Genomic DNA, 20,000 nt, shown 5'->3' on the forward strand with positions numbered 1-20,000 from the left:
CACACACGCACACACAGATGCACACACACACACACACACACACACACACACACACACACACACACACACACACACACACAGATACCTTCTAGCCAGAAGTCCTCTGTAAGCGATGTGTACATGTTGCTGGTTTTGGCTCCTACCGTTGGCCTGTGGTTTAGGACTTTTAGGTGTAGACACCTCTGTGACGGCGCTGTCCATCTGTCCATCATCCAGAGTGTCTGCTTCTGTTAGAGAGTTCTGGAGGAGGGCTTGGTTCCTGTCTCTGCTGGGTGTATCCTATACATGCTTCTGGCTTGGATAAGCTCTGACGTGGTGGAACAGATCTACACATTTGTTCTGAAATAGCTGTAAAGAAATGTTGTAATAGATAATGGTTTCATGGACTATTGGTGGTGATTATCAAATGTTGATATGCAGCGTGATCGGTTATAACAGTGTTATAACAGTGTGTCTATCTATCGAGCTCATCATTTTAAACATATTCATGCTAGAATACGTGATCAATCTGCTACAAGTCAGTCGAAGGTGTTTATCTGTTATTGATATAAAAAAATTAAGGGAGGGATTTAAAAAAAATTATAACCGCAAATAAATATTCTTCTTGTATCCGTTTATTTTATGTATGTTTTATCTCTCTCTCTATTTATTTGTAAGCAAGGCCACAATATATATTTTTTATTAAGCTGTCATTAATATCTGTTGATATGCTTGTCATTTTCTTTCAACAGTCAAGTAAGTGTGACTCACAAGGGTCTTTCTTGACACACAGATTGCTGATTTATATTCATCCACACTAACTTTCAAAATAACTCATTATGATTATTATTATAATTCATTATGTTCGATTTTTAAAATTATTATTGATGGTTAGATTCCTACTTTTTATGTAATCTATATTTATCCAGGTTAATCTCATTGAGATAAAATCTGTTCTTGAAGGGAGACAAAGTGATGACCAGATACCTGAGATATGAAACGATAAATAACATTAAAATAAATAAATAAATAAATTAACGACATTAACAAAATCCTCTATAACAGTTTAAATCTGCCCAGTCATATAAAGCACACACTCAGAAACAAACAAACACGTCCACACGAAAACGCTCTGAACTCCCAGGTTATGCTTCCTGTCAGAAGAGCATCACTTCCTCTTCCCAGCACAGTAATTAGCCTGGTAACTGTTTAACGACTGATCGTATCATTTGACATCCCACCATTTTGCCTATAGTATCAAGACAGTAGAATGCAGTGGGATTATTATTATTATTATTAATAAATTTCAGTCTGGGCACTCCTGGCATCCGCTGTGATGGTCTCCTAGTGTGTCTGGGCTCCTAATTGATTTGCTTTACACTCCATTATCCCAACAAGGCCAGTCCCTCTCCTCTGTCGCCCGGCAGCTGTTCTCCCCTGGTCAGCATCTTTGCCTAAGCAGCTCTGCTGTTGAGTCTATAAACTAGCATGGATGTTATGGACATATGGGGGGGATTTATTTTAAGAGCCAGAGAGGAGACCATTTTAATTTTTTTGTCAAGGATGTTATGGCTGAGACCCAATGGTGGCGGGAGACAATGTTCCAGAAGTAGCCGTGCCAGACGCTACATAACTGACAAACATCACCGGACAGCCTTAAACACACGCTGCGTCTCTGTTCCTGAATGGCTCCACACGCCAGTGTGTTTTATTCACCCGCTCACAGTGAACGTAGCCTGCACCGTCGTTTGGACGAAGCTGAGAATTGCCAACGCACATACAAGGCCGCATATCATAAATGTGTTTTCCACACTTGCTAATATAACAGACATGTGGTTGCAAGCGTTATGCACCGAGGCGCAGCACCAAGCTAGTGTATACTGATCCGCCCCTTTATGATATGTGGTCTGTGTTTTTGTTCATGCGTGTCCTCCCCTCTGTTTGAGTCTGTGCGGAAAGGTATTTCCCTACACGCACGCACGCACACACACGCACACACGCACGCACACACACACACACACACACACACACACACTCCTCCAGATGCATGTTATCACTTAGGTTTGGAGCATCATGGTACGCTGCTCTTGCTTTCTCAGCCTCCCCTGCCTCCCCCCTACCTCCCCCTGCCTCCCCTCTGCCTCCCCCAGCCTTTCCACTCTGTCCTGGCCAGGCCCTCCCTCCCACATAACTGGACTCTCTCTCAGCTAAGCAGCGTTTAATTGTAACAAATGGAGAGAGTGAGGGGGGGGGGAGAAGAGGGAGGGAGGGGGGCAGGGGGGGGGGAGAAGAGGGAGGGAGGGGGGGAGACAGAGACAGATAGGGGGGAATTTACAATAGACCGCTGTTATTGTGCAATAAACAGTGGTCTTATTTTTTTTTTTTCCATCTTGGTTTTGAAATGGGAAGGTTATGTCCAATTGGCCTCCATTTATTGTTGCAGTCATTCTGAACTAACCTTTAGCTGAGTTAGTCAGGAGTGATCCAGTGCAGGGGTAGCTGTCGATGTCAGTCCAGCCAATGAAGAGAGCAAGAGAAAGATTTCCTTTGTTTTAGCAGGTAAGAAAGCAGAGAGAGAGAGAGAGAGAGACCTCAAGGGGAGGCTAGATTCACCCCCAGAGACAGAGAGGGTCAGGAAGATGAAGAGAAAATCAGAGGGAGAGAAAGAAAGAAAAAAGGAAGAAAGAAGGAAAGAGGGAGGAAGAATTTGAGAGAGAGAGAGAGAGAAAGGTAGAGAGAGGGAAAGCAGGCGAGAGACACCTTGCAGACATCTGCGTCTCGTACCTCTGGCTGCGGATCAGTCCACCCAGGAGCAGAGTGACGGCATGGTGAACACAGTGCAGACGGAAGGAGATCTGCCTCTGGGGAACTTCCTTTCCGCACCCGGCAACGATTTGACGGTGATATTCAGCGTCTTGTTCACTCACTGGTCGTTGTTTAGTGCTATACGGCGTTAGTTCATCTAATCACACAGGAGACGTTTTGTGGGGACGGTTTCCAGTCCGATTGAGCAATTTTAGAAACCGACGTAGAGATTTCTACATATCGAAATTCATTAGTAAACTGTTTACTATCGTTTTGTTATTTGATTAACGAGTGATGTCCTTTAGCCCAGACTCATATTAACATGCAGTGGATAGGCATTGAAATTAGGCAGTTCATTTGATATTCTATGAACAAGATTTTCATGACGTTGAGACTCTCTCAGAGTCGTCTTTCCAGCCAGTGTAGGAGGCCGTGATGAAAGCATTCAGAGTTGCTTTCAGAGTTTCCATTCTGAGTCTGTATGGACGTCCTTGCTATTGTCATTGAGGTGAGCGGCAGACGACACCTTCTGCTGTCCAGTAGTGATTTTGTTATAATTAAAAAAAAAAAAAAACGAGTGATGTTGAATATAATAACGATGTATGTGTCTGAAAAAGTGTGTACTGTGCGCTGGTGTGTCTCTGATCGCCTCACAATTCTTGGGTATAAATAAATAGAATAAAACCAGAGTCAGTGTATAATTGTACACACCCTTTTTAAAAAAAAAAAATTCTGACAACTAAAGGCCTGAGTGATCAGAGAGTGTTCTCGGTCGGTCGGTCGGTGGGTCGGTCATGGCCACCACAGTCACCTAGAGCTGGTGTCCCCAGTGGTGGCGTGTCAAGATGACATTTTATTTCTTTTCACAGGGACTTGAAATGAATAGCTAATTAAGATAAACAACAGGGAGCTCTGAGCAGAGGTGTATGTGTGTGTGTGTGTATGTGTGTGTATGTGTATGTGTATGTGTGTGTATGTGTGTGTGTGTGTGTGTATGTGTGTGTGTGTGTGTGTGTGTTTGTGTGTGTGTGTGTGCGCGCACTTGCACAACTGTGTGTGTGTGTGCGTGTGTGTGTGTGTGTGTGTGTGTGTGTGTGTGTGAGGAATGCTCTGGCCCTGTGAGTGTCTAGAGGGACTGATTGAGATGTATATTAGAGCGAACAGGAGAGGGACCGGTGTGTGTGTGTGTGACGGGATGGGATTAAGCGTAATTGGGCCATGTTCATTCTGTGCCCTGTAATGATGGGATTACTCTGCCCAGAGACGACCAGAGGTTCTTACACGTCGATACAGTCCACCAGATGAGAATCAGGTGCTGCCCGGCTGGAGCGAGGGGAGGAAGGAGAGGAGAGAGGAGGAGAGGAAAGAAAGGGAAGGAGAGAGGAGGAAGGGAAGAGAATGGAAGGGGAAGAAAGGAAAGAAGAGGAAGGGGGGGGGGGGGGGGAAGGAAAATAATAAGAAACGAGAGGGAGGGAGGGAGGGGGGGTTCACCTTTGTATTCCTAAAACGGCTGAGTCAATATAGGGCCGATGTCCACCTAACTTCTGCCATTCTTCTCTCACCGATTAAATGCCCACCTACAGCATCAGGAGGAAGGTGACAAGAAGGAAACTAGGCCATGAGGAAGGAAGAGGACAGCTTTTTGGGGAAACAGGATTATGACTACTACTGAAATTCTCCATATTTTAGATGGAGTTTGTGGGCCAGCGTGTGACTGATCAGGAGTTAGGTATAAGTTCCCCTCAGACCCTGGCATAGGGCCAGATATCTCTCCATCCTCCCAGTATTGAGGTTACAAATCGGGAGTAGGGTAATCTGATCCCAGATCTGCGGAAAGGGACAGCTGCTTCCTCCAGAGATGAACAAAGTGATTGACTAAGTGAGAGGGGAGGATGGATGGGGGTGGTGGGGGGGGTCCGGGTCCCCTCCCCTTCCCTGTCGAGAGAGTTCGCTACATGAGCGCTAGCGCTAACCGTTCGGCATGCTGCTCGTGTATGCTAAAGCCCTCTGATCATGCATTATAGATGTCAAGGGAGAGAGGTGCCACGCTGCTCTGTGGGTTAGCATGTAGCGGTAACAACGCTGGCTTTGATCACAAGTCGGATGGGGCTCCCTGGGTTGTCCGTTGCATGTAATTGTATTTAATTGGTTCGTTTCTGTTTTCGAAAAAAAAAAAAAAACGTTCGTTCAGGCTACGTTGACGTTGCAGTCGTTCTGAACACGCTCTCATCTCACCCCGAGAAAACTAATCTGCTGCTGCGATTTATGCGTTGCTGTTTTGTCAAACCAATCCATCAACAGCATTATTCAACACCCAGGCTGCTGTGTGTGTTCTCTGCCTCTGCTCTATGCTGCAACACCATTCAGACCAACCCCTTACGAGCTCTACGGGTTCCCGACACACTGGCCGATGATGATTGACAGGTTATGTTGTCTATAAGAACTCTGCCAGGAAGCCCTGGTCCCCTGGTCCTCTGGGGTCCCCAGCATCGCTTTGAGCTGAAGGAAACAAAACAGCCTCCTTTCCTCACTTTCATATCCTTCCTCCTCTCATCCCCTCTCCTTAATGACTGCTGGTCTGGTCAGGAGAGCTCTGTCTCACCTAACACCACTTAACACTGGTACTGGATAGACTGCACTGTACGATAAACAGGAAGCACACAGCATCAGCGGCAAGCTTCAGTCACTCTGTCTTCCTCCCTCTCTCTCTCTTTCTCTCTCTGTTTAGTGTTTGTTCTGAGAGATAAGTGCCATTAGTGGCGTGTGTGTGTGTGTGTGTGTCTGTGTGTCTGTGTGCCTGCCTGAGGCTTTGATTGGCTGAGATGGTGTAGGTGGTACAGGGGTTGTTGTTAGTGTCCAACAGGGCTCTGTTGTTACTGGAGAGTGGGGAGAGCAGCCAGCCTTGCAGAGTGTGTGTGTGTGTGTGTGTGTGTGTGTGTGTGTGTGTGTGAGCACAGGGATCAGGCTGGCTGGTGGCCTACACAATGAGGTCCGTCACCCTCTCTCTGTTGGGAGATCACACACACACACACACACACACACACACGCGCTTATAGGGCAGAGCAGGGATGGTTTTCCACAAAGGTAGACAGCAAATAACTGTAGGCAATCTCTCGTTTTCCTGGGGAGGGGTAATGTTATGGATTTCTTCATGTACAAAATATGACATTTTCCCCTCTGAAACACAGAAGATCTGTTCTCCTGGGTTGTAGGTGAGATGCACTGTACAGGACTGAATGATGGATGGAGACTGTCTTCTATGGGATTGAGCATTAGTCCCTTCATCAGATGAATCTCTTGTTTGTTCTGTTGTTTAAGGATTGCAGTTGCATTTTCCTATGACTACATTGGGAAACACAGGGGATGAGCTCCAACAGTCTTAAAGTATCTCCTCACCGAATTTCCTCATCTCCTTTCCTCGCCACCTTTCCTCACCTCCTTTCCTCATCTTCTTTCCTCTGTAGGCACTGATCCGTGACCGCAAATCTGTGCGTCTTCGACGCCTCTGTCGAATAACTGACCACGGACCTTGACACAAATCTTTTAAATTGCTAAACTGCCTGAAAAAACGGTTGCAAAATGTACCGTATGTTGTATGTCGGTTGATGGTTTGTGTTTGTGTTTGGGACAGGCTATCTGCTGCACCCTGGTCAACTGTAACTGTGACAGTTTCAAACCTGGGAAGCTGAAGAGGAGGCAGTGTGAACACTGTAAGCATGGCTGGGTAGCACACGGTAAGCTAAGCACCGACGGTGTTTGATTTCTCTGGTCTAATCATATAAAAACAATTGCGTTACGCTTGCGCGTTTATTATGATATTACACGGTGTGTTTTTGCATGTGTCCAGCTGAAAAACATATTTGACTGATTTAAGTGGATCAAATGACTCATAAGCACTCACTCTTCCAAGGGCTCTGCTTCCGCTAAATAGCACCAATAGTGGAAAAATATGTTTTACTATTCCAAAGGGATGTGCCATCTGTTTAACCTCTAGAATATTGATGTCCTCTTTACACCGCGTTTCATTGTGGATGAAGTAATGAAGTGTGTCCTCTCCCCGTACAGCGTTGAGTAAGCTGAAGGTGCACCACATGTACCAGGGCAGTCAGGTGGAGATCGTCCACTCCAACGTGGTGTTTGACATCTGCAGCCTGATGCTCTACGGGACCCAGGCCATCCCCGTCAGGCTGAAGATCTTGCTGGACAGACTCTTCTCTGTCCTCAAACAAGAAGAGGTCATACAGATACTCAACGCCCTCGACTGGACGCTGCAAGACTACATACGAGGATATGTACTACAGGTGAGGAAGTGTGTGTGTGTGTGTGTGTGTGTGTGTGTGTGTGTGTGTGCACGGAGAGGAGAGAGGCGAGGTGGAGGACGGGGGGAGATGATGGAGGAGACCAATAGGAGGGAGGTGAGGAGGACGGAGAGAGAGGGAGAGAGAGGGAGAGAGAGAGAGAGAGATTAATGAAGGACAGCATCTCTCTAGGAACCTTGCTCGGAACCTCTGAGCTCGGGGCCATACTCTGGGAGGTCTCCTGACTGATGGGGGGGGGGGGAGAGATTTGTAAATATAATTTTTGTCCCAGTTTTCCTCTCGACCCGCAGCCAAGCCAAATAGTCAACACAGCATCGGCCATGGTTCTCTTCGATTAGTACTTCATCAAGTATTCAGGTTGGGGCTGCGTTTAATTCATGTTAGCTCCTCTAATGGCTAACGTAGAGACAGAATCCTCGACAGGCTCCCAAACGAATGCCGTGTGATGAAATATTAATCATGGTTACAGCATGAAGCTGCTCCTGACTTTCAAAGACGCCTGAACTCATATGTGATTACTGCTGGGCTGGGGAGAGGCCCTACTTGATCAATGTGAAGCCCCCTCTCATTCTGCCTTCTCTGATCTCCCCACCCTGGTGTGTGTGTTATGTGTGTGTGTGTTGTGTGTTGTGTGTGTGTTGTGTGTGTGTTGTGTGTGTGTTGTGTGTGTGTTGTGCGTGTGTTGTGCGTGTGTTGTGTGTGTGTGGTGCTGTGTGGCGTGGTGTGCCCGTCCGTAACGTGTGTGTGTGTGTGTCCTCTCTCCGCTGATGCTGTTGGGGAGAGGGAGAATCCACATGATTTAAATGAAGATCGGTAGAGATGAAACGGAGAGCTGGTGTAATGAGGACTCACTGGGTTGTCTAGTGCCTGCTTACATTAACGCTACATCTGACTCCTTTATTTAGAAAATAGCGCCAGTCGTGGGTTATATAAGGTACGTCATATTTACATACGAATATGTAAAAGCAGCCCAGGAGAGATTTCTAATGATGAAATCTCTCTCTCTCTCTCTCTCTCAACCTCTCTCTCTCTCTCTCTCTCTCTCTCTCTGTCTGTAGGACGTAGCTGGTAAGGTATTGGACCGCTGGGCTATAATGACGTTTGAGGAGGAGATAGCGACCCTGCAGCAGTTCCTGCGTTTCGGGGAGACCAAGTCCATCGTGGAGCTGATGGCCCTGCAGGACAAGGAGGGCCAAGCCGTCCTGGTGCCCAGCACCCGCACCAACTCAGACATCCGCACCTTCATCGAGCGGAGCACCACGCACACCCCCAACACCGTCACCCCCAAGGTGGAGAAGCTGAGCGGCACCAACGTGCACCACTTTGAGAACTTCATCAACAGCATGGCCTTCATGTTGCCCTTCCAGCTGCTGGGCTCCGTCCCCGCGCCACTCCTGGGCTCGCCACCGGGGGCGCTGCCACAGCCGGGGCTCCACGGCCAGATGGACCAGCAGAGCCAGAGGCGGGACGAAGCGGGACAGGGGCAGGACATGGACGGCCCCCTCCCCCTGCCCCACCCACACCCCCCCATCGAGAGCAGCCTGGTGGGCTCCAGCTCGGCCTCCTTCACCTCTGACCTGGACCGGGGCGTGGACAACCCGCTGGACGGCCTCTCTGCCACAACCAAGATGGAGGCAGAGGACTTCCCCACCAGCGATAACTACTCTGACGGCCCCTCCACGCCCTGCACCCCCTCCATGAGCTCCGACCTCACGCAGATGTCCCCCGAGAGCAAGCTGCGCTGCCTGGACCGGAACGGAGGAGGAGGAGGGGTGGGGAGTGGTCTGAAGAAGGGCCGCGTGTACTGCAGCGCCTGCGACAAGACCTTCTACGACAAGGGCACGCTGAAGATCCACTACAACGCCGTGCACCTGAAGATCAAACACAAGTGCACCATCGACGGCTGCAACATGGTCTTCAGCTCCCTGCGCAGCCGCAACCGCCACAGCGCCAACCCCAACCCTCGCCTGCACATGCCCATGAACCGCAACAACCGCGACAAGGACATCCGCGGCAGCCTGTCCGCGGACGAGGGCTCCGAGGGGGAGAAGCACTCCGACTACGGGCCCTCCTCCATCCCCCTGTCCTCCCCCGAGAGCCACAAGTCGGTGCCCAGCTACATGGTGAGCCACGTGGACACCAGCGCCACCAAGCTCCACAGCAGCTTCCCCAGCATGGGCCAGAGCGGCATCCTCTTCCCCAACCTGAAGACGGTCCAGCCCGTCCTGCCCTTCTACCGCAGCCTGGTGACCCCCGCCGAGCTGGCCAACACCCCCGGCACCCTGCCCTCCCTCCCCCTCCTCTCCTCCTCCGTTCCCCTCAAACCCACCGCCGCCCCCGCGGACGCCTGCATGGCCGACCCCGTACCAAAGAAGAAGTCCCGCAAATCCAGCATGCCCATCAAGATTGAGAAGGAGTTGGTGGAGAGGGAGGGGGGGATGGGGGAGGGCAGCAGCTCCGAGGACGAGAGCCCTCTGCAGGGCAGGGACAAAGAGGAGTGTGAGAGAAGAGGAGGAGGGCATATGAGGGAGAGAGAGAGGGAGGAGAGGGGATTGTACCTGGTGGGGGAGAGAGAGAGAGACAGAGAGGGGGTAAAGCGGTCGTTAGACCACAGCCAGGACAGGGAGATGTGCAGGGGCGAGGGGGAGGGAGAGGGGGAGGGGCCCCGGCAGTTAGAGACAGGTGTCATCACCTGTGCCTCCTCCCCCTATGACATCAGAGTGAAGGAGAACCACAGAGAGAACCACTCCCTGTCCCACAGAGGAGAACACAGAGACCACATAGAGAACCGTTCCCTCTGCCGAGAACCAGGAGAGAGGGAGGAGGGGGAGAGGGAGGAGGGGGAGGGGGACTGCGTGAGCTCCCAGCAGCCAGACAACAAGCTGTGTGACTCTGAGTATGAGGAGAGTGACCACAGGGTGACTAACGGAGGTCTGTTCAGACTGTCGGGGAGAGAGAAGGACGCGCCCCAGGGCTGTCTGGAGGACTACGGTGACGCGACCCTGCCTCACGCGGACCCCGAGGGGGTGTGTTCAGACAGGGACGACCTGCCACACCACTGTGAGATCTGCAGCAAGACCTTCAAGAACCCCTACAGCGTGAAGATGCATTACCGCAACGTCCATCTGAAGGAGATGCACATGTGCACGGTGGACGGCTGCAACGCCGCATTCCCCTCCCGCAGGAGCAGAGACAGGTGAGAGAGAGGCCGCAAGCACACGTGTAGATTTAAGATTCATTTATTTAACTTTGATTTAACTGATTTACACTCTGTAGATACACCATGAAAGAGACACGGAAACAAAATATGTCGAGAGTAATCTACATCAACCAAATGTAACGCGATGAAGTGTCATGAACTTATTTTCCGATTTTGTGTCTGTCTGTCTTCCAGGCACAGCTCAAATCTGAACCTCCATCACAAGCTGCTGACCAAAGACCCGTACGGCCCCCCCAACTCACTCTACTCCCCCGCCTCGCTGTGTCGGGACAGGGACTCCCTCAGCCTAGACTACTGCCAGGACCAGAGAGAGAGAGACCAGAGGGAAAGAGAGAGAGACCAGAGAGACCCTACGGGCCAGACCTCGGTCATCTTCAGAGGCCACAACCGCATGGGTCTGGTCTTCCCCATGAGCAAGATGGCCGACATGGCAGAGAACTTGGAGGTGTCTCCCTCAGGGGAGGTGGTGGGAGGAGGAGGAGTCGGCATGGAGGAAGGGGCGGTACTGGACCTGAGCACCTCCTCCTCGGCGCCTCCTTGCGGCGGGGGCAGCGCCCGCTCCTCCTGGGACTCAGATGGCGCTGGCAGCGAGGAGGGGGAGGGGCTAGAGGAGGAGCCTCTCCCAATGGAGGACAGCGACGAGAGCTGTGACGGTATTGGTCTAGGAGGCCCCGTGGGGGAGGGGCTAGGGCTTGGGGGGGAGAGGACCCTGGGCTGTGTGGGGGGGGGACAGGGGGGGCTGCAGGGGGGGCTACATGTCAGCGGCGGCGGCTCTCCCATCACCTGTCACGTGTGCCAGAAGGTTTACAGCAACAAGGGCACGTTCAGAGCACACTACAAGACTGTCCACCTCCGACTGCTGCACAAGTGTAAGGTTCCGGGCTGCGACACTACCTTCTCTTCCGTACGCAGCAGGAACCGACACAGCCAGAACCCTAACCTCCATAGGAACCTGACTGTAAGCACAGGCACCGGGCTGGCTCTGGACCAGGAGTAGGGCCCGCCCGGCCCAGCTTCACGCCACAGGACCCTGACCCATTCCCTGACCCACTGTATTTGTCTCTCTTGATTTGACATGAAAAACAGGCTTGCCAGTTAGCACTTTTTGAATACATTCATACTGTCGTTGTTTTCGTTTGGGGGAAGGGGGGTTTAGTATTTAGTGAGCTAGTCCAGGGGAGGCTGGTGGAGGTAGAAATCGGAGGACGGGCTCATTGTAATGCACGGAATGGAATGAGGAGTGGTATCAAAAACAAGCGCGACTTCTGCCTCCGCCAGCCTCCCCTGTGGGCTACGGATTCTTTTGTTACAGCAGACCTGTCTGCTTTGTCTGTGGAAATGGTGCGGTACATCTCCCTGAATGTTGAGTGGATTCTTCCATGTTCAAGATCGTTTGGCAATTTTGGACATTCCTTTTAATATTTCTCAAACTTTTTGTTGCCTAATTTCACACAGATATTCACTGATGCAACATCATTGTTGACATTCTGAACAATCAAAGTGGATTCTCAAGTGTCTCTTATCTGAAAAGGCCCTGCTTAGGTCTGCCTTGGTTGTCATGGTTTTTAAAGAACGCATAATCTTGAGATATCTTAACCCCTCCTTCTTTTATTTCTATGCAGTAATTATAAACACATAGTTCCATTGCTTTGCCTTATAGTCCCGTTTAAACCACTCAAGTCCAGACTAGATCAGCTGTCTGTTTCTCATGTACTGTTCAGGTGTCCAATATTTCAGTCATCAACTGTAACAAGTGAAATATTTTGGGTGCTCTTGTTAAATATTGTCGACTTGATGTCTACATTTTCCCTGTGAGTTTAATGCGTATTGTTCCAATCAAAAAGCAGCGGTGACGTTCTAGATGTGTGTGGCGTATGTTCATTTTGACTGTGGTCTTTAAAAAAATCTTTGTTACAAAACCTTTAAGTGTTGTGAACTTGGTCAATAAGTTATTGTTTGGTGTTGTATGTGTGATTCTGTTCCTCCTGTCCTTGCTGTTCTGGTTGTTGCATAATGCTAATGTTGACCAAAGATTTCTCTTCGACCTGACTTGAGGCGCGTAACGAACCCTCATGTCGTCCATGAGGTATGCAGTATTAAACAGCCTTCTCAACACTCTGAAAAAACACCTCAAGGCAAACAGCAGTATTCAGACTTGGGCTCTGTTTAAAAAGCTAACAACTCTAAATTATTTGAAGAACTTTTATACATTGTCAGTGGTCTTTTTGTTCAAAGCTTAGGACTCTTAGATTACAGATAGATAGATAGATGACATCTGTGGACGTCCACTAATCACTCGACAGAGACCAACCGAGAGGAGAGCAGTTGGGTAAGAAATCACTGTCTCCAAGCGTTGGAAAAAATGATATTGTACTGTGAACAAGTCAAACACTGAGAAAAAAAAAACAAGAAAAAAAAACAGAGGTTTGTATCCAGCGCCCAATGTCTACACACACTCAAAACATCTGGTACGTACAGTAAATGTTTATTGAATTGTATATTTTGTGAATAGAGTAATTTGTAATCTGAAAGAAACCAAAAAACGTATACTGTATAAAGTTTGCTCATTTTACTGGACATGTTCTGCATCCTAAGAGATGTTTTTTGAAAAAGATGTCCAAAGTACATTTCTCTGATAACTTACAATGTTTTTTTGGTTTGCTCAGTATTCTGCATATATATTTTTCATTGTGTATTTAATTACATTGAGCTAGATAAAAGATCCATTTCTTTGTGAAGTTGTATGGATTTGTAAAAAGCGCAAAAACCAACATGTTGATAGATGTTCATGTTTTTTGATTTAATGTTACAATATTCATTCCTACTCAATAAAAAGCCATATCTGTTTGCATGCTTTGGGTGTATTTTCTAGATATTTCTTACGACGACTGTAATTCAGAAATGTGTTTTATTAGGAAAAGACAACAAAAGATTTAGTAGTATAATCAATGAATATGGCTGCTAGAAATAATACCAGAATATGAACATTTTTCAGAGCTAAAACCTCTCACTAGTTATTTTTTATAAACTTTTTTTATGGTGCTACTTATCACTGACAGTCACTACTCCCACACACGTATCTACCAAGCTTATTAGAAATGTGCAGAGGGAAGTGTGTGTGCAGCAGGAATTCTTATCTCTTCTCTTTAACAACCTTATAAAAGCATCCTTATAAACCTTATAAAAGCATCGTCCCAGCCCCAGCCCCAGCCCCAGCCCCAGCCCCAGCCCCAGCCCCAGCCCCAGCCCCAGCCAGAGCCCTGGCCCCAGCCCCAGCCCCAGCCAGAGCCCTGGCCCCAGCCCCTCTCAGCCCCAGCCCCAGCCAGTCCCCTGGGGCCGGAGAGTGGTCTGTACCAGGCGGTGGTCTGTACCAGGCAGGTCTGGTTAACCCCAGTGTGACCCCTGATCCACCCAGAAGACAATAACAAACACAGATAGATCACATGTATGACACCTGTATTAAACAACACATATGTTTACAGACTATTTCCTCAGTCTTTAATATCAGTGCAGAGAAACATCATTTTGAGCCAGAGTAATTTGTTCCCTGGAAACCTAAATGAATGTGTGTGTACTGTAGACCGTGTGTGTGTGTGTGTGTGTGTGTGTGTGTGGATCATTGAAGAGGTGTTGAGCGTTGTCATCTCGCAGCGCAGGGGTCAAAGGGCGCCAGTGTAAATGGACCAGAGAGACAGTAGGAGTAGCGGGCCTACACCACGGAGCGTGGAGGACGGATCACTTATGCAACGCTGCTAAAGCTACCGCCGGCGTTAATGCCATGAAACAGAGGCTGAAAGTGTTGCGTAACGCGCCATTCTACAGTCAACCCACCGCTCACATTTACATTTACATCTACCCTGAGCAGTTCTTCACCACTTAGCTGGTGAAAAAAGCCCTGTTCTGACAAGTGCTTGGGTCCTCTATCGCTGGTGTGGGAATATAGCACCACTCAGAGAGGGTGTGCGACCGTTATTTCAGTCCCTCTCCGCTGCAGCGTATGTAGGCGACAGTATTCCATAGAAGAATCATGAACTGTTGAGGTGGACCGCTTGCTCAACTCCCACCACATTCTGTTAACAGCTGAAGCTAAAGATTTGTGTTTGACATTTGGAGTGTCAGGGGAGTTCTGCTGAAGCGGTGGTTATGTGGACGTAGAGATGGTAGTAATGGATTCCTTGCTATGTTCTTGCTATTTTTGCTATAACACACACTCACACTAGTATGGCTGCCAATTCATACTGGGTCGTGGTTGAAGACTAGAGTCATGCTGTAAAACAGTTGTCCAACTGTAGCACTTAAGTGCACCAAAACCCACACACACACTGATGTATGCCTCCACAAATATGTATCCTAATGAAGTGAAAATGAATGACAACTTTTGTTCACTGGCATAAAAACTTCTGTTTACTATTAAAAAAACCAAAACATAAATCAGGGTTCCGGTGTCCTTACTTCATTGCAATAATATTTCCCTCACTCATCACCTGAGAAACAATGGATGAGTGCAGGCCAAGATTCCCACCACTGCAGCAGACCAGCAGACCCATAGGAACACTGCTGTTGAGCCCCACATGTTCCATGGACAGGGGTCTTTCTGGGGCACTGACACCCGATCCCACCTCTCAGTCTTGGGCTGAGGACGAGGGTAGGAGGCATGGGGGGAGAGAGGAAGAGGAGGTGGGCAAGGCAGGGGGGAGAGGGGAGGGGGAGAAGTTGAGGGGAGGGGGGGGGGGGGGGACGGTAAGGCAGGGGAGAGAATGGATTGTCCACGGGTGCTTGGGAAGCTGATGAATACGAGGGGGTATTACCGCCCCGGCACTCCAGCAGCCAGATGGACAGCAGATGACTTTTGTTCCTCCTAATACTTCACGGGCTGAGGAGGAGGAGGAGGAGGAGGGGGGCGGAAGAGGGGGAAAGGAGGGGGAATGTTTCTGAGTTCTGGACAACTTACATCACCCCACTCTCTCTCGGAGATAGTATCATTCTCTGTTCCCTGGTTACTGACAACGGAAAAGTGCAAATAAAGGAAGGAACACAAATATTATGTGCGCATTAGTCATTGAACACAAAGATCTTACATAAAATACAGTGTTTATTGCATGCTAGCTAGAGGAAGTAGCAACTTATTGAACTTATTAAGAAACAAACACTCCATCCAATCAACTGATCAGCATTTGAATGGGGTTCTGACTTTATAAAGTTCTACAGCTGCCTCTTCTGCTGAAACACGTCCTGGTGGGCGAGAGTGGGCATGGCTACCATCTTAAAACCTGATCGCTGGATTCCTTTTAGTCTGAAAGTGGACTGTGAGTGGGAGGATTGAGCAAAAGTATTCTAAAAATGTCTCATTGAACAGAAACAATTTATATTAACCCCCTAGGCATATAGTACAGCATGTATAATCCATTATGTGATACAGCTGCAGAGCATTTATAATTGCCTATTTGACCTATCATTGTGTAGGCTACTACATTAATGCAATCCAAATCATTGACAAATCACAACTACAATGGAACATATGGAAAACATTACGAACTGTGCTATTTACATTTGATAAACCTTTAAGTAGCTGTATCTGGCTTTGGTCTAGATGTGTTATTAACCCTTTAAAGATAATAATTGATGTAAAGCAGTCATTACACTCCTATTTGTCTACAGGTGTACCTTGAAACATTAACCTTAATATCTGGCAATAAAACCATGTCCTTTACAGGGGAAGGCTGGTACTATCGGTGGACTCTGTCCTTCTCTCACTTACAGCTAAACTGTGTCAACTATGTTCTTATGCATCGGCTTATGTCTAAACTCCCAACTGTTTCATCCAAATGTAGGTTGATGATGTTGAGTAATCGTTTCATGATCTGAAAACTAGTCCAAGCCTGCCCCCTGGTGTTAGAGTTTCACAGTCTTTGTTAGGAATTTATCTCATTTTCTTGGAATATAGCACCTCCCTGTGGTTTTGACTGCACACTTGGCTACAATCACTACAGCTTTTTGATCCTACCTAATGGGCATTTAGAGCTTTGATAGGCACTACTTACAACCATAAAGGGTTATTTGGCTGTCCCTGTAGAGAACCGCTTTATGTTTTGTAGAACCCCAGTTCTTTAGTGCAACGAAAAGCCGTCTCTGTGGAATTGGAACCAAAAACGGTTCTTTAAAGGGTTCTCCTATAGTGTGTGTGTGTGTGTGTGTGTGTGTGTGTGTGTGTGTGTGTGTGTGTGTGTGTGTGCGTGCGTGTGTGCATGCGTGTCCTGGAAATGTTACAAGCTGTGACTATATCAGTGTAAACTGTAGCCTACAGGAACTAGGCAGGCTAAATTGTGTAAGATCCCCATACTTTCGGTACTGCAGCATTTTACCTTTAATAACACTAGAGGGCGCTGTAACACAATAGTTGTCCCCCGTGCTTATGCTTATGGTTTCAAACACCTGCTGAATGGCTTGATCATACTGCTAAAATAATGTCATATGGGGGGCCTATGACATATAAACCAATGAGTGGAGGTCTTTATCAAGTTCAGATAGACCAGGCTACACATTTCCAGGGAATAGCTGTTGGAGAAATGTTATCTAAGAAATGTAAAGAGCGATAAATGTATCAATTGAAACCATCAGTTTATCATTTATGACCAGATTTAAAACAAATATACATACATATGGTGAACTATTACAACCCCCCCCCCCCCCCAACCCCCCACGCTTTCTTTTATTCTGCCGTGCTGTTTTCAAGCGTGGGCTTTCTCCGCCCGACAAAACATTTACATAAACTTGGCGATTTGGACCAATCGGGTTTGAGAAGCGCCGACATCTCTCAGATGCAGGAAACCTCTCCTCCAACGCGCCCGCCGCCGCTGTCGACCGAGGAGGCAAGTGGCAGCAGCGAGAACCAGCGGAGGCGAAAGGGAGCACTGCGAAAGGGAGCACTTCGGAGTAGACACAGTTATTGTTTGATTTTTTTTCCTTTTTATCTCATATCTTCTGCCTCTTAAAAGTGAACTGATACAGCTTTGAGGATGTCCGTGGCCGGGCTCAAGAAGCAGTTCCACAAAGCCAGTCAGGTAAGGAGACGCGCCCCGTTATTTCATAATAAAGCTGCCATTTTTTTCATGATGTGTATGTGCATAATTATCCAACGCTGCTCTGCTACCTAAAATATATACAGCCAAACTAATCGTAACGTAGCTTCAGCTCCATCCCCGTCTGGCTTCCACCATCAACCCCAGCGAGTCGACATTGTTGTTGCCCATCTGGTGGCCCCAGACACCCAGAGGTTGTCAGGAATTCATGGGGCGCGGGCTACTGTGTGAGTAGGGCATAGTGAAACACACATATCCGTCTGTGCAGGCAAGCAGCAACTAGTAGCAAGTGCAGCAGGTTCCTGTACATTTCCAGAATGCAATTTAGTGAGATCTTATAATTCATTTGCAAGCTGGTGCAAAGCCGCTATTCACTGGGAGGTCCCCACGGTAATAACAAAGCCTCTCTCATACAATGGAGAACACATCACAAAGCTGTCTAATTCAGATCTTGGAAAACGCTCTGACAGCTGGTCACCGTCTATCTGAGCAGGCCTTAAGACAAGTTTTAGACAGCGTGTGGTTGCACCAAAGAGTTGCCGGGAACAGTAGCCTCGGTTTTCTGTGACTTAATCATCTATCAACTCTTTTTTTTTCTGCCTCCCCATGCTAGCCTCCTTCTGTCCCTGTCATCCCAAGGTATCATCATTGTAACAACTCTATCCTATCCCTTTACTAACAAGCATTTAATTGCACTGTTTACAACTGCATTTTGTACATATGATAAATAAAAGTGACTATTCCTCCTTATCCCCCCCAAAAAAAACTAAACAAAAAACTGCTCAACTCCTTAACTGTGCAATTGCAAAGCAATGCCTGAATGACTACTGTATTCACAGTAACATTTTCACAACACAACACAATGCAATACAATTAAATGTACTCCCATATACATATAATGTATTAGTTATATTTATATGTGCAATACAATACTTGCTAGACTCACTTGCATTGTTGCTAAACGGTATACCTGTATATGAACCCCCTATGTATTCCAATCCCCATCCACGTAGGTTTGGTTCAAACATGTGTAAACATGTTGGTTGCACAACTATTCTTCTAATGTTCTCATTAAGAATTCAGTGACCTTTTTCAAACGTGTACATGTGCAGGAACATGCTAATGCTAACACCCCCCACGCAATTAGTCATGTAGAAAAGACAGCCTGACGCCAGTGTTTGACCTGACGTAATCTCACTGCTGTGACCAGGATTAATTATACACTAGTCTTCATGTTATGGATTCGAATGGCCATGCTACTGTATGAAAATAATGACGCTTTTTGTCACCACAGCAGAGGGTTCTCATTCAGTAGACCCTCAGGGCCATGTGGCTTAATGTGAACATTAATAACTGATTCAGTTGGGTAGAGTTATTCTATTGTCTGCTAAATGTCAACACATTTCCTGCCGTCTGTCATCATAGCGTCTGTGGTGGTCTGATGACACGTAGACTAGCGCAATTCAATCTATGTACATAGCCTCGCACTCACAGCCTGTGACATTTCACATTTCACATCAAATACAGTGATAATTCAACGCAATACCCTAGCCTGCTTGTGTGAGCCTGACCGAAAATCGGTGGGTCTAATCCTCTCTTTTCTGTTTCTAGTTTTTACTGTAACCCATGATTTTAAGCAGCAATCAACTGATTGACAAAATATCAATGGCTTTCAGGGCGAAACGTGACCTAGTTTGCTTTGATAACATAGGACCAACAGTCAGTGGTCATTCATTTGTTCAGTGGCCAGGCTGAACATAAACAGAACATTTGTTCTGTATCTCCTAGCTAGCCTAGTTGTTTTCATACCCAGAGTGTGTTTTCCTCCTGTTCCTGTCCTGGATAGAACCAAAGCCATAAAACGAATTCCTGTTATTCCAGTTCAATCTGAAACATTTTCCACTGTTATTGACATCAGAATGGAATTAACCTCAGCTAGATAAATAAGCAGACGTGTGTGTGTGTGTGTGTGTGTGTGTGTGTGCGTGTGCGTGTGCGTGTGCGTGTGCGTGTGCGTGTGCGTGTGTCTCTGTCTCTCTGTCTGTCTGTGTAGTGTCCAGGTATTTATCGTACCATCAACATGTGTGTGTAGTCCACACCCATTGGAGGCCAACCCTGTTTAATCAGGCCAAAGCCTGTTCCAATAACACTATAACAACACACACAATACTGTTATCTCTCCCCTCTCCTATCTCTGCTCTGATAATCGGCCTGGTTACTATTCTCCTGTCACCGATGTGTCTCCTCTCCAATCAGCTACTCTGTCTGTTTACAGTCTAAAGTCCACGTTCCTTGACTGTAAAAGGTGAACCAATTGTCTGAGAAGGTGAGCAGTTAAACATTCTTCAGAATGAAAGAAATTAGCCAATTTAATAACTGACACTACTCTGTGCTCTGCTTCTTTGTCATGCTGGTTTCCCTCTGTGTCGTGGGTGGGTGAACTCACCAACCGTACATGGACTGTACACCAAGCTAGCTTCTTTTCAGAGTCAGTGTAACTCATTTTAATACACCAAACGTTTGTCAACAAACAGTTTGACATTGTGTCACACCGTAGCCTAGCCTTTACCCCCCAAAAAGAGCAGCCCACGGCAACAC

General features: G+C 47.5%; 2 protein-coding genes across 2 annotated transcripts in view; both read left to right on the forward strand.

Moving 5' to 3' along the window:
• Positions 1–13,170, forward strand: part of bnc1 (basonuclin zinc finger protein 1) — a 17,288-nt gene extending 4,118 nt beyond the window's left edge. Inside the window, exons 2-5 of the mRNA XM_083691302.1 lie at positions 6,416–6,518; positions 6,850–7,085; positions 8,162–10,299; positions 10,498–13,170. Coding sequence (XP_083547428.1) covers positions 6,416–6,518; positions 6,850–7,085; positions 8,162–10,299; positions 10,498–11,320 — 3,300 coding nt within the window. The 3' untranslated portion in view covers positions 11,321–13,170. The remainder of the gene's footprint in view (positions 1–6,415; positions 6,519–6,849; positions 7,086–8,161; positions 10,300–10,497) is intronic.
• Positions 13,171–17,268: 4,098 nt separating this feature from the next.
• The window catches only part of sh3gl3a (SH3-domain GRB2-like 3a), a 21,677-nt gene continuing 18,945 nt past the window's right edge, over positions 17,269–20,000 (forward strand). The window contains exon 1 of the mRNA XM_083691049.1: positions 17,269–17,384. Coding sequence (XP_083547175.1) covers positions 17,340–17,384 — 45 coding nt within the window. The 5' untranslated portion in view covers positions 17,269–17,339. The remainder of the gene's footprint in view (positions 17,385–20,000) is intronic.

This window comes from Argentina silus (genome assembly GCF_951799395.1).
Source record: "Argentina silus genome assembly, chromosome: 19".
In the NCBI taxonomy this organism is placed as follows: Eukaryota; Metazoa; Chordata; class Actinopteri; order Argentiniformes; family Argentinidae; genus Argentina; species Argentina silus.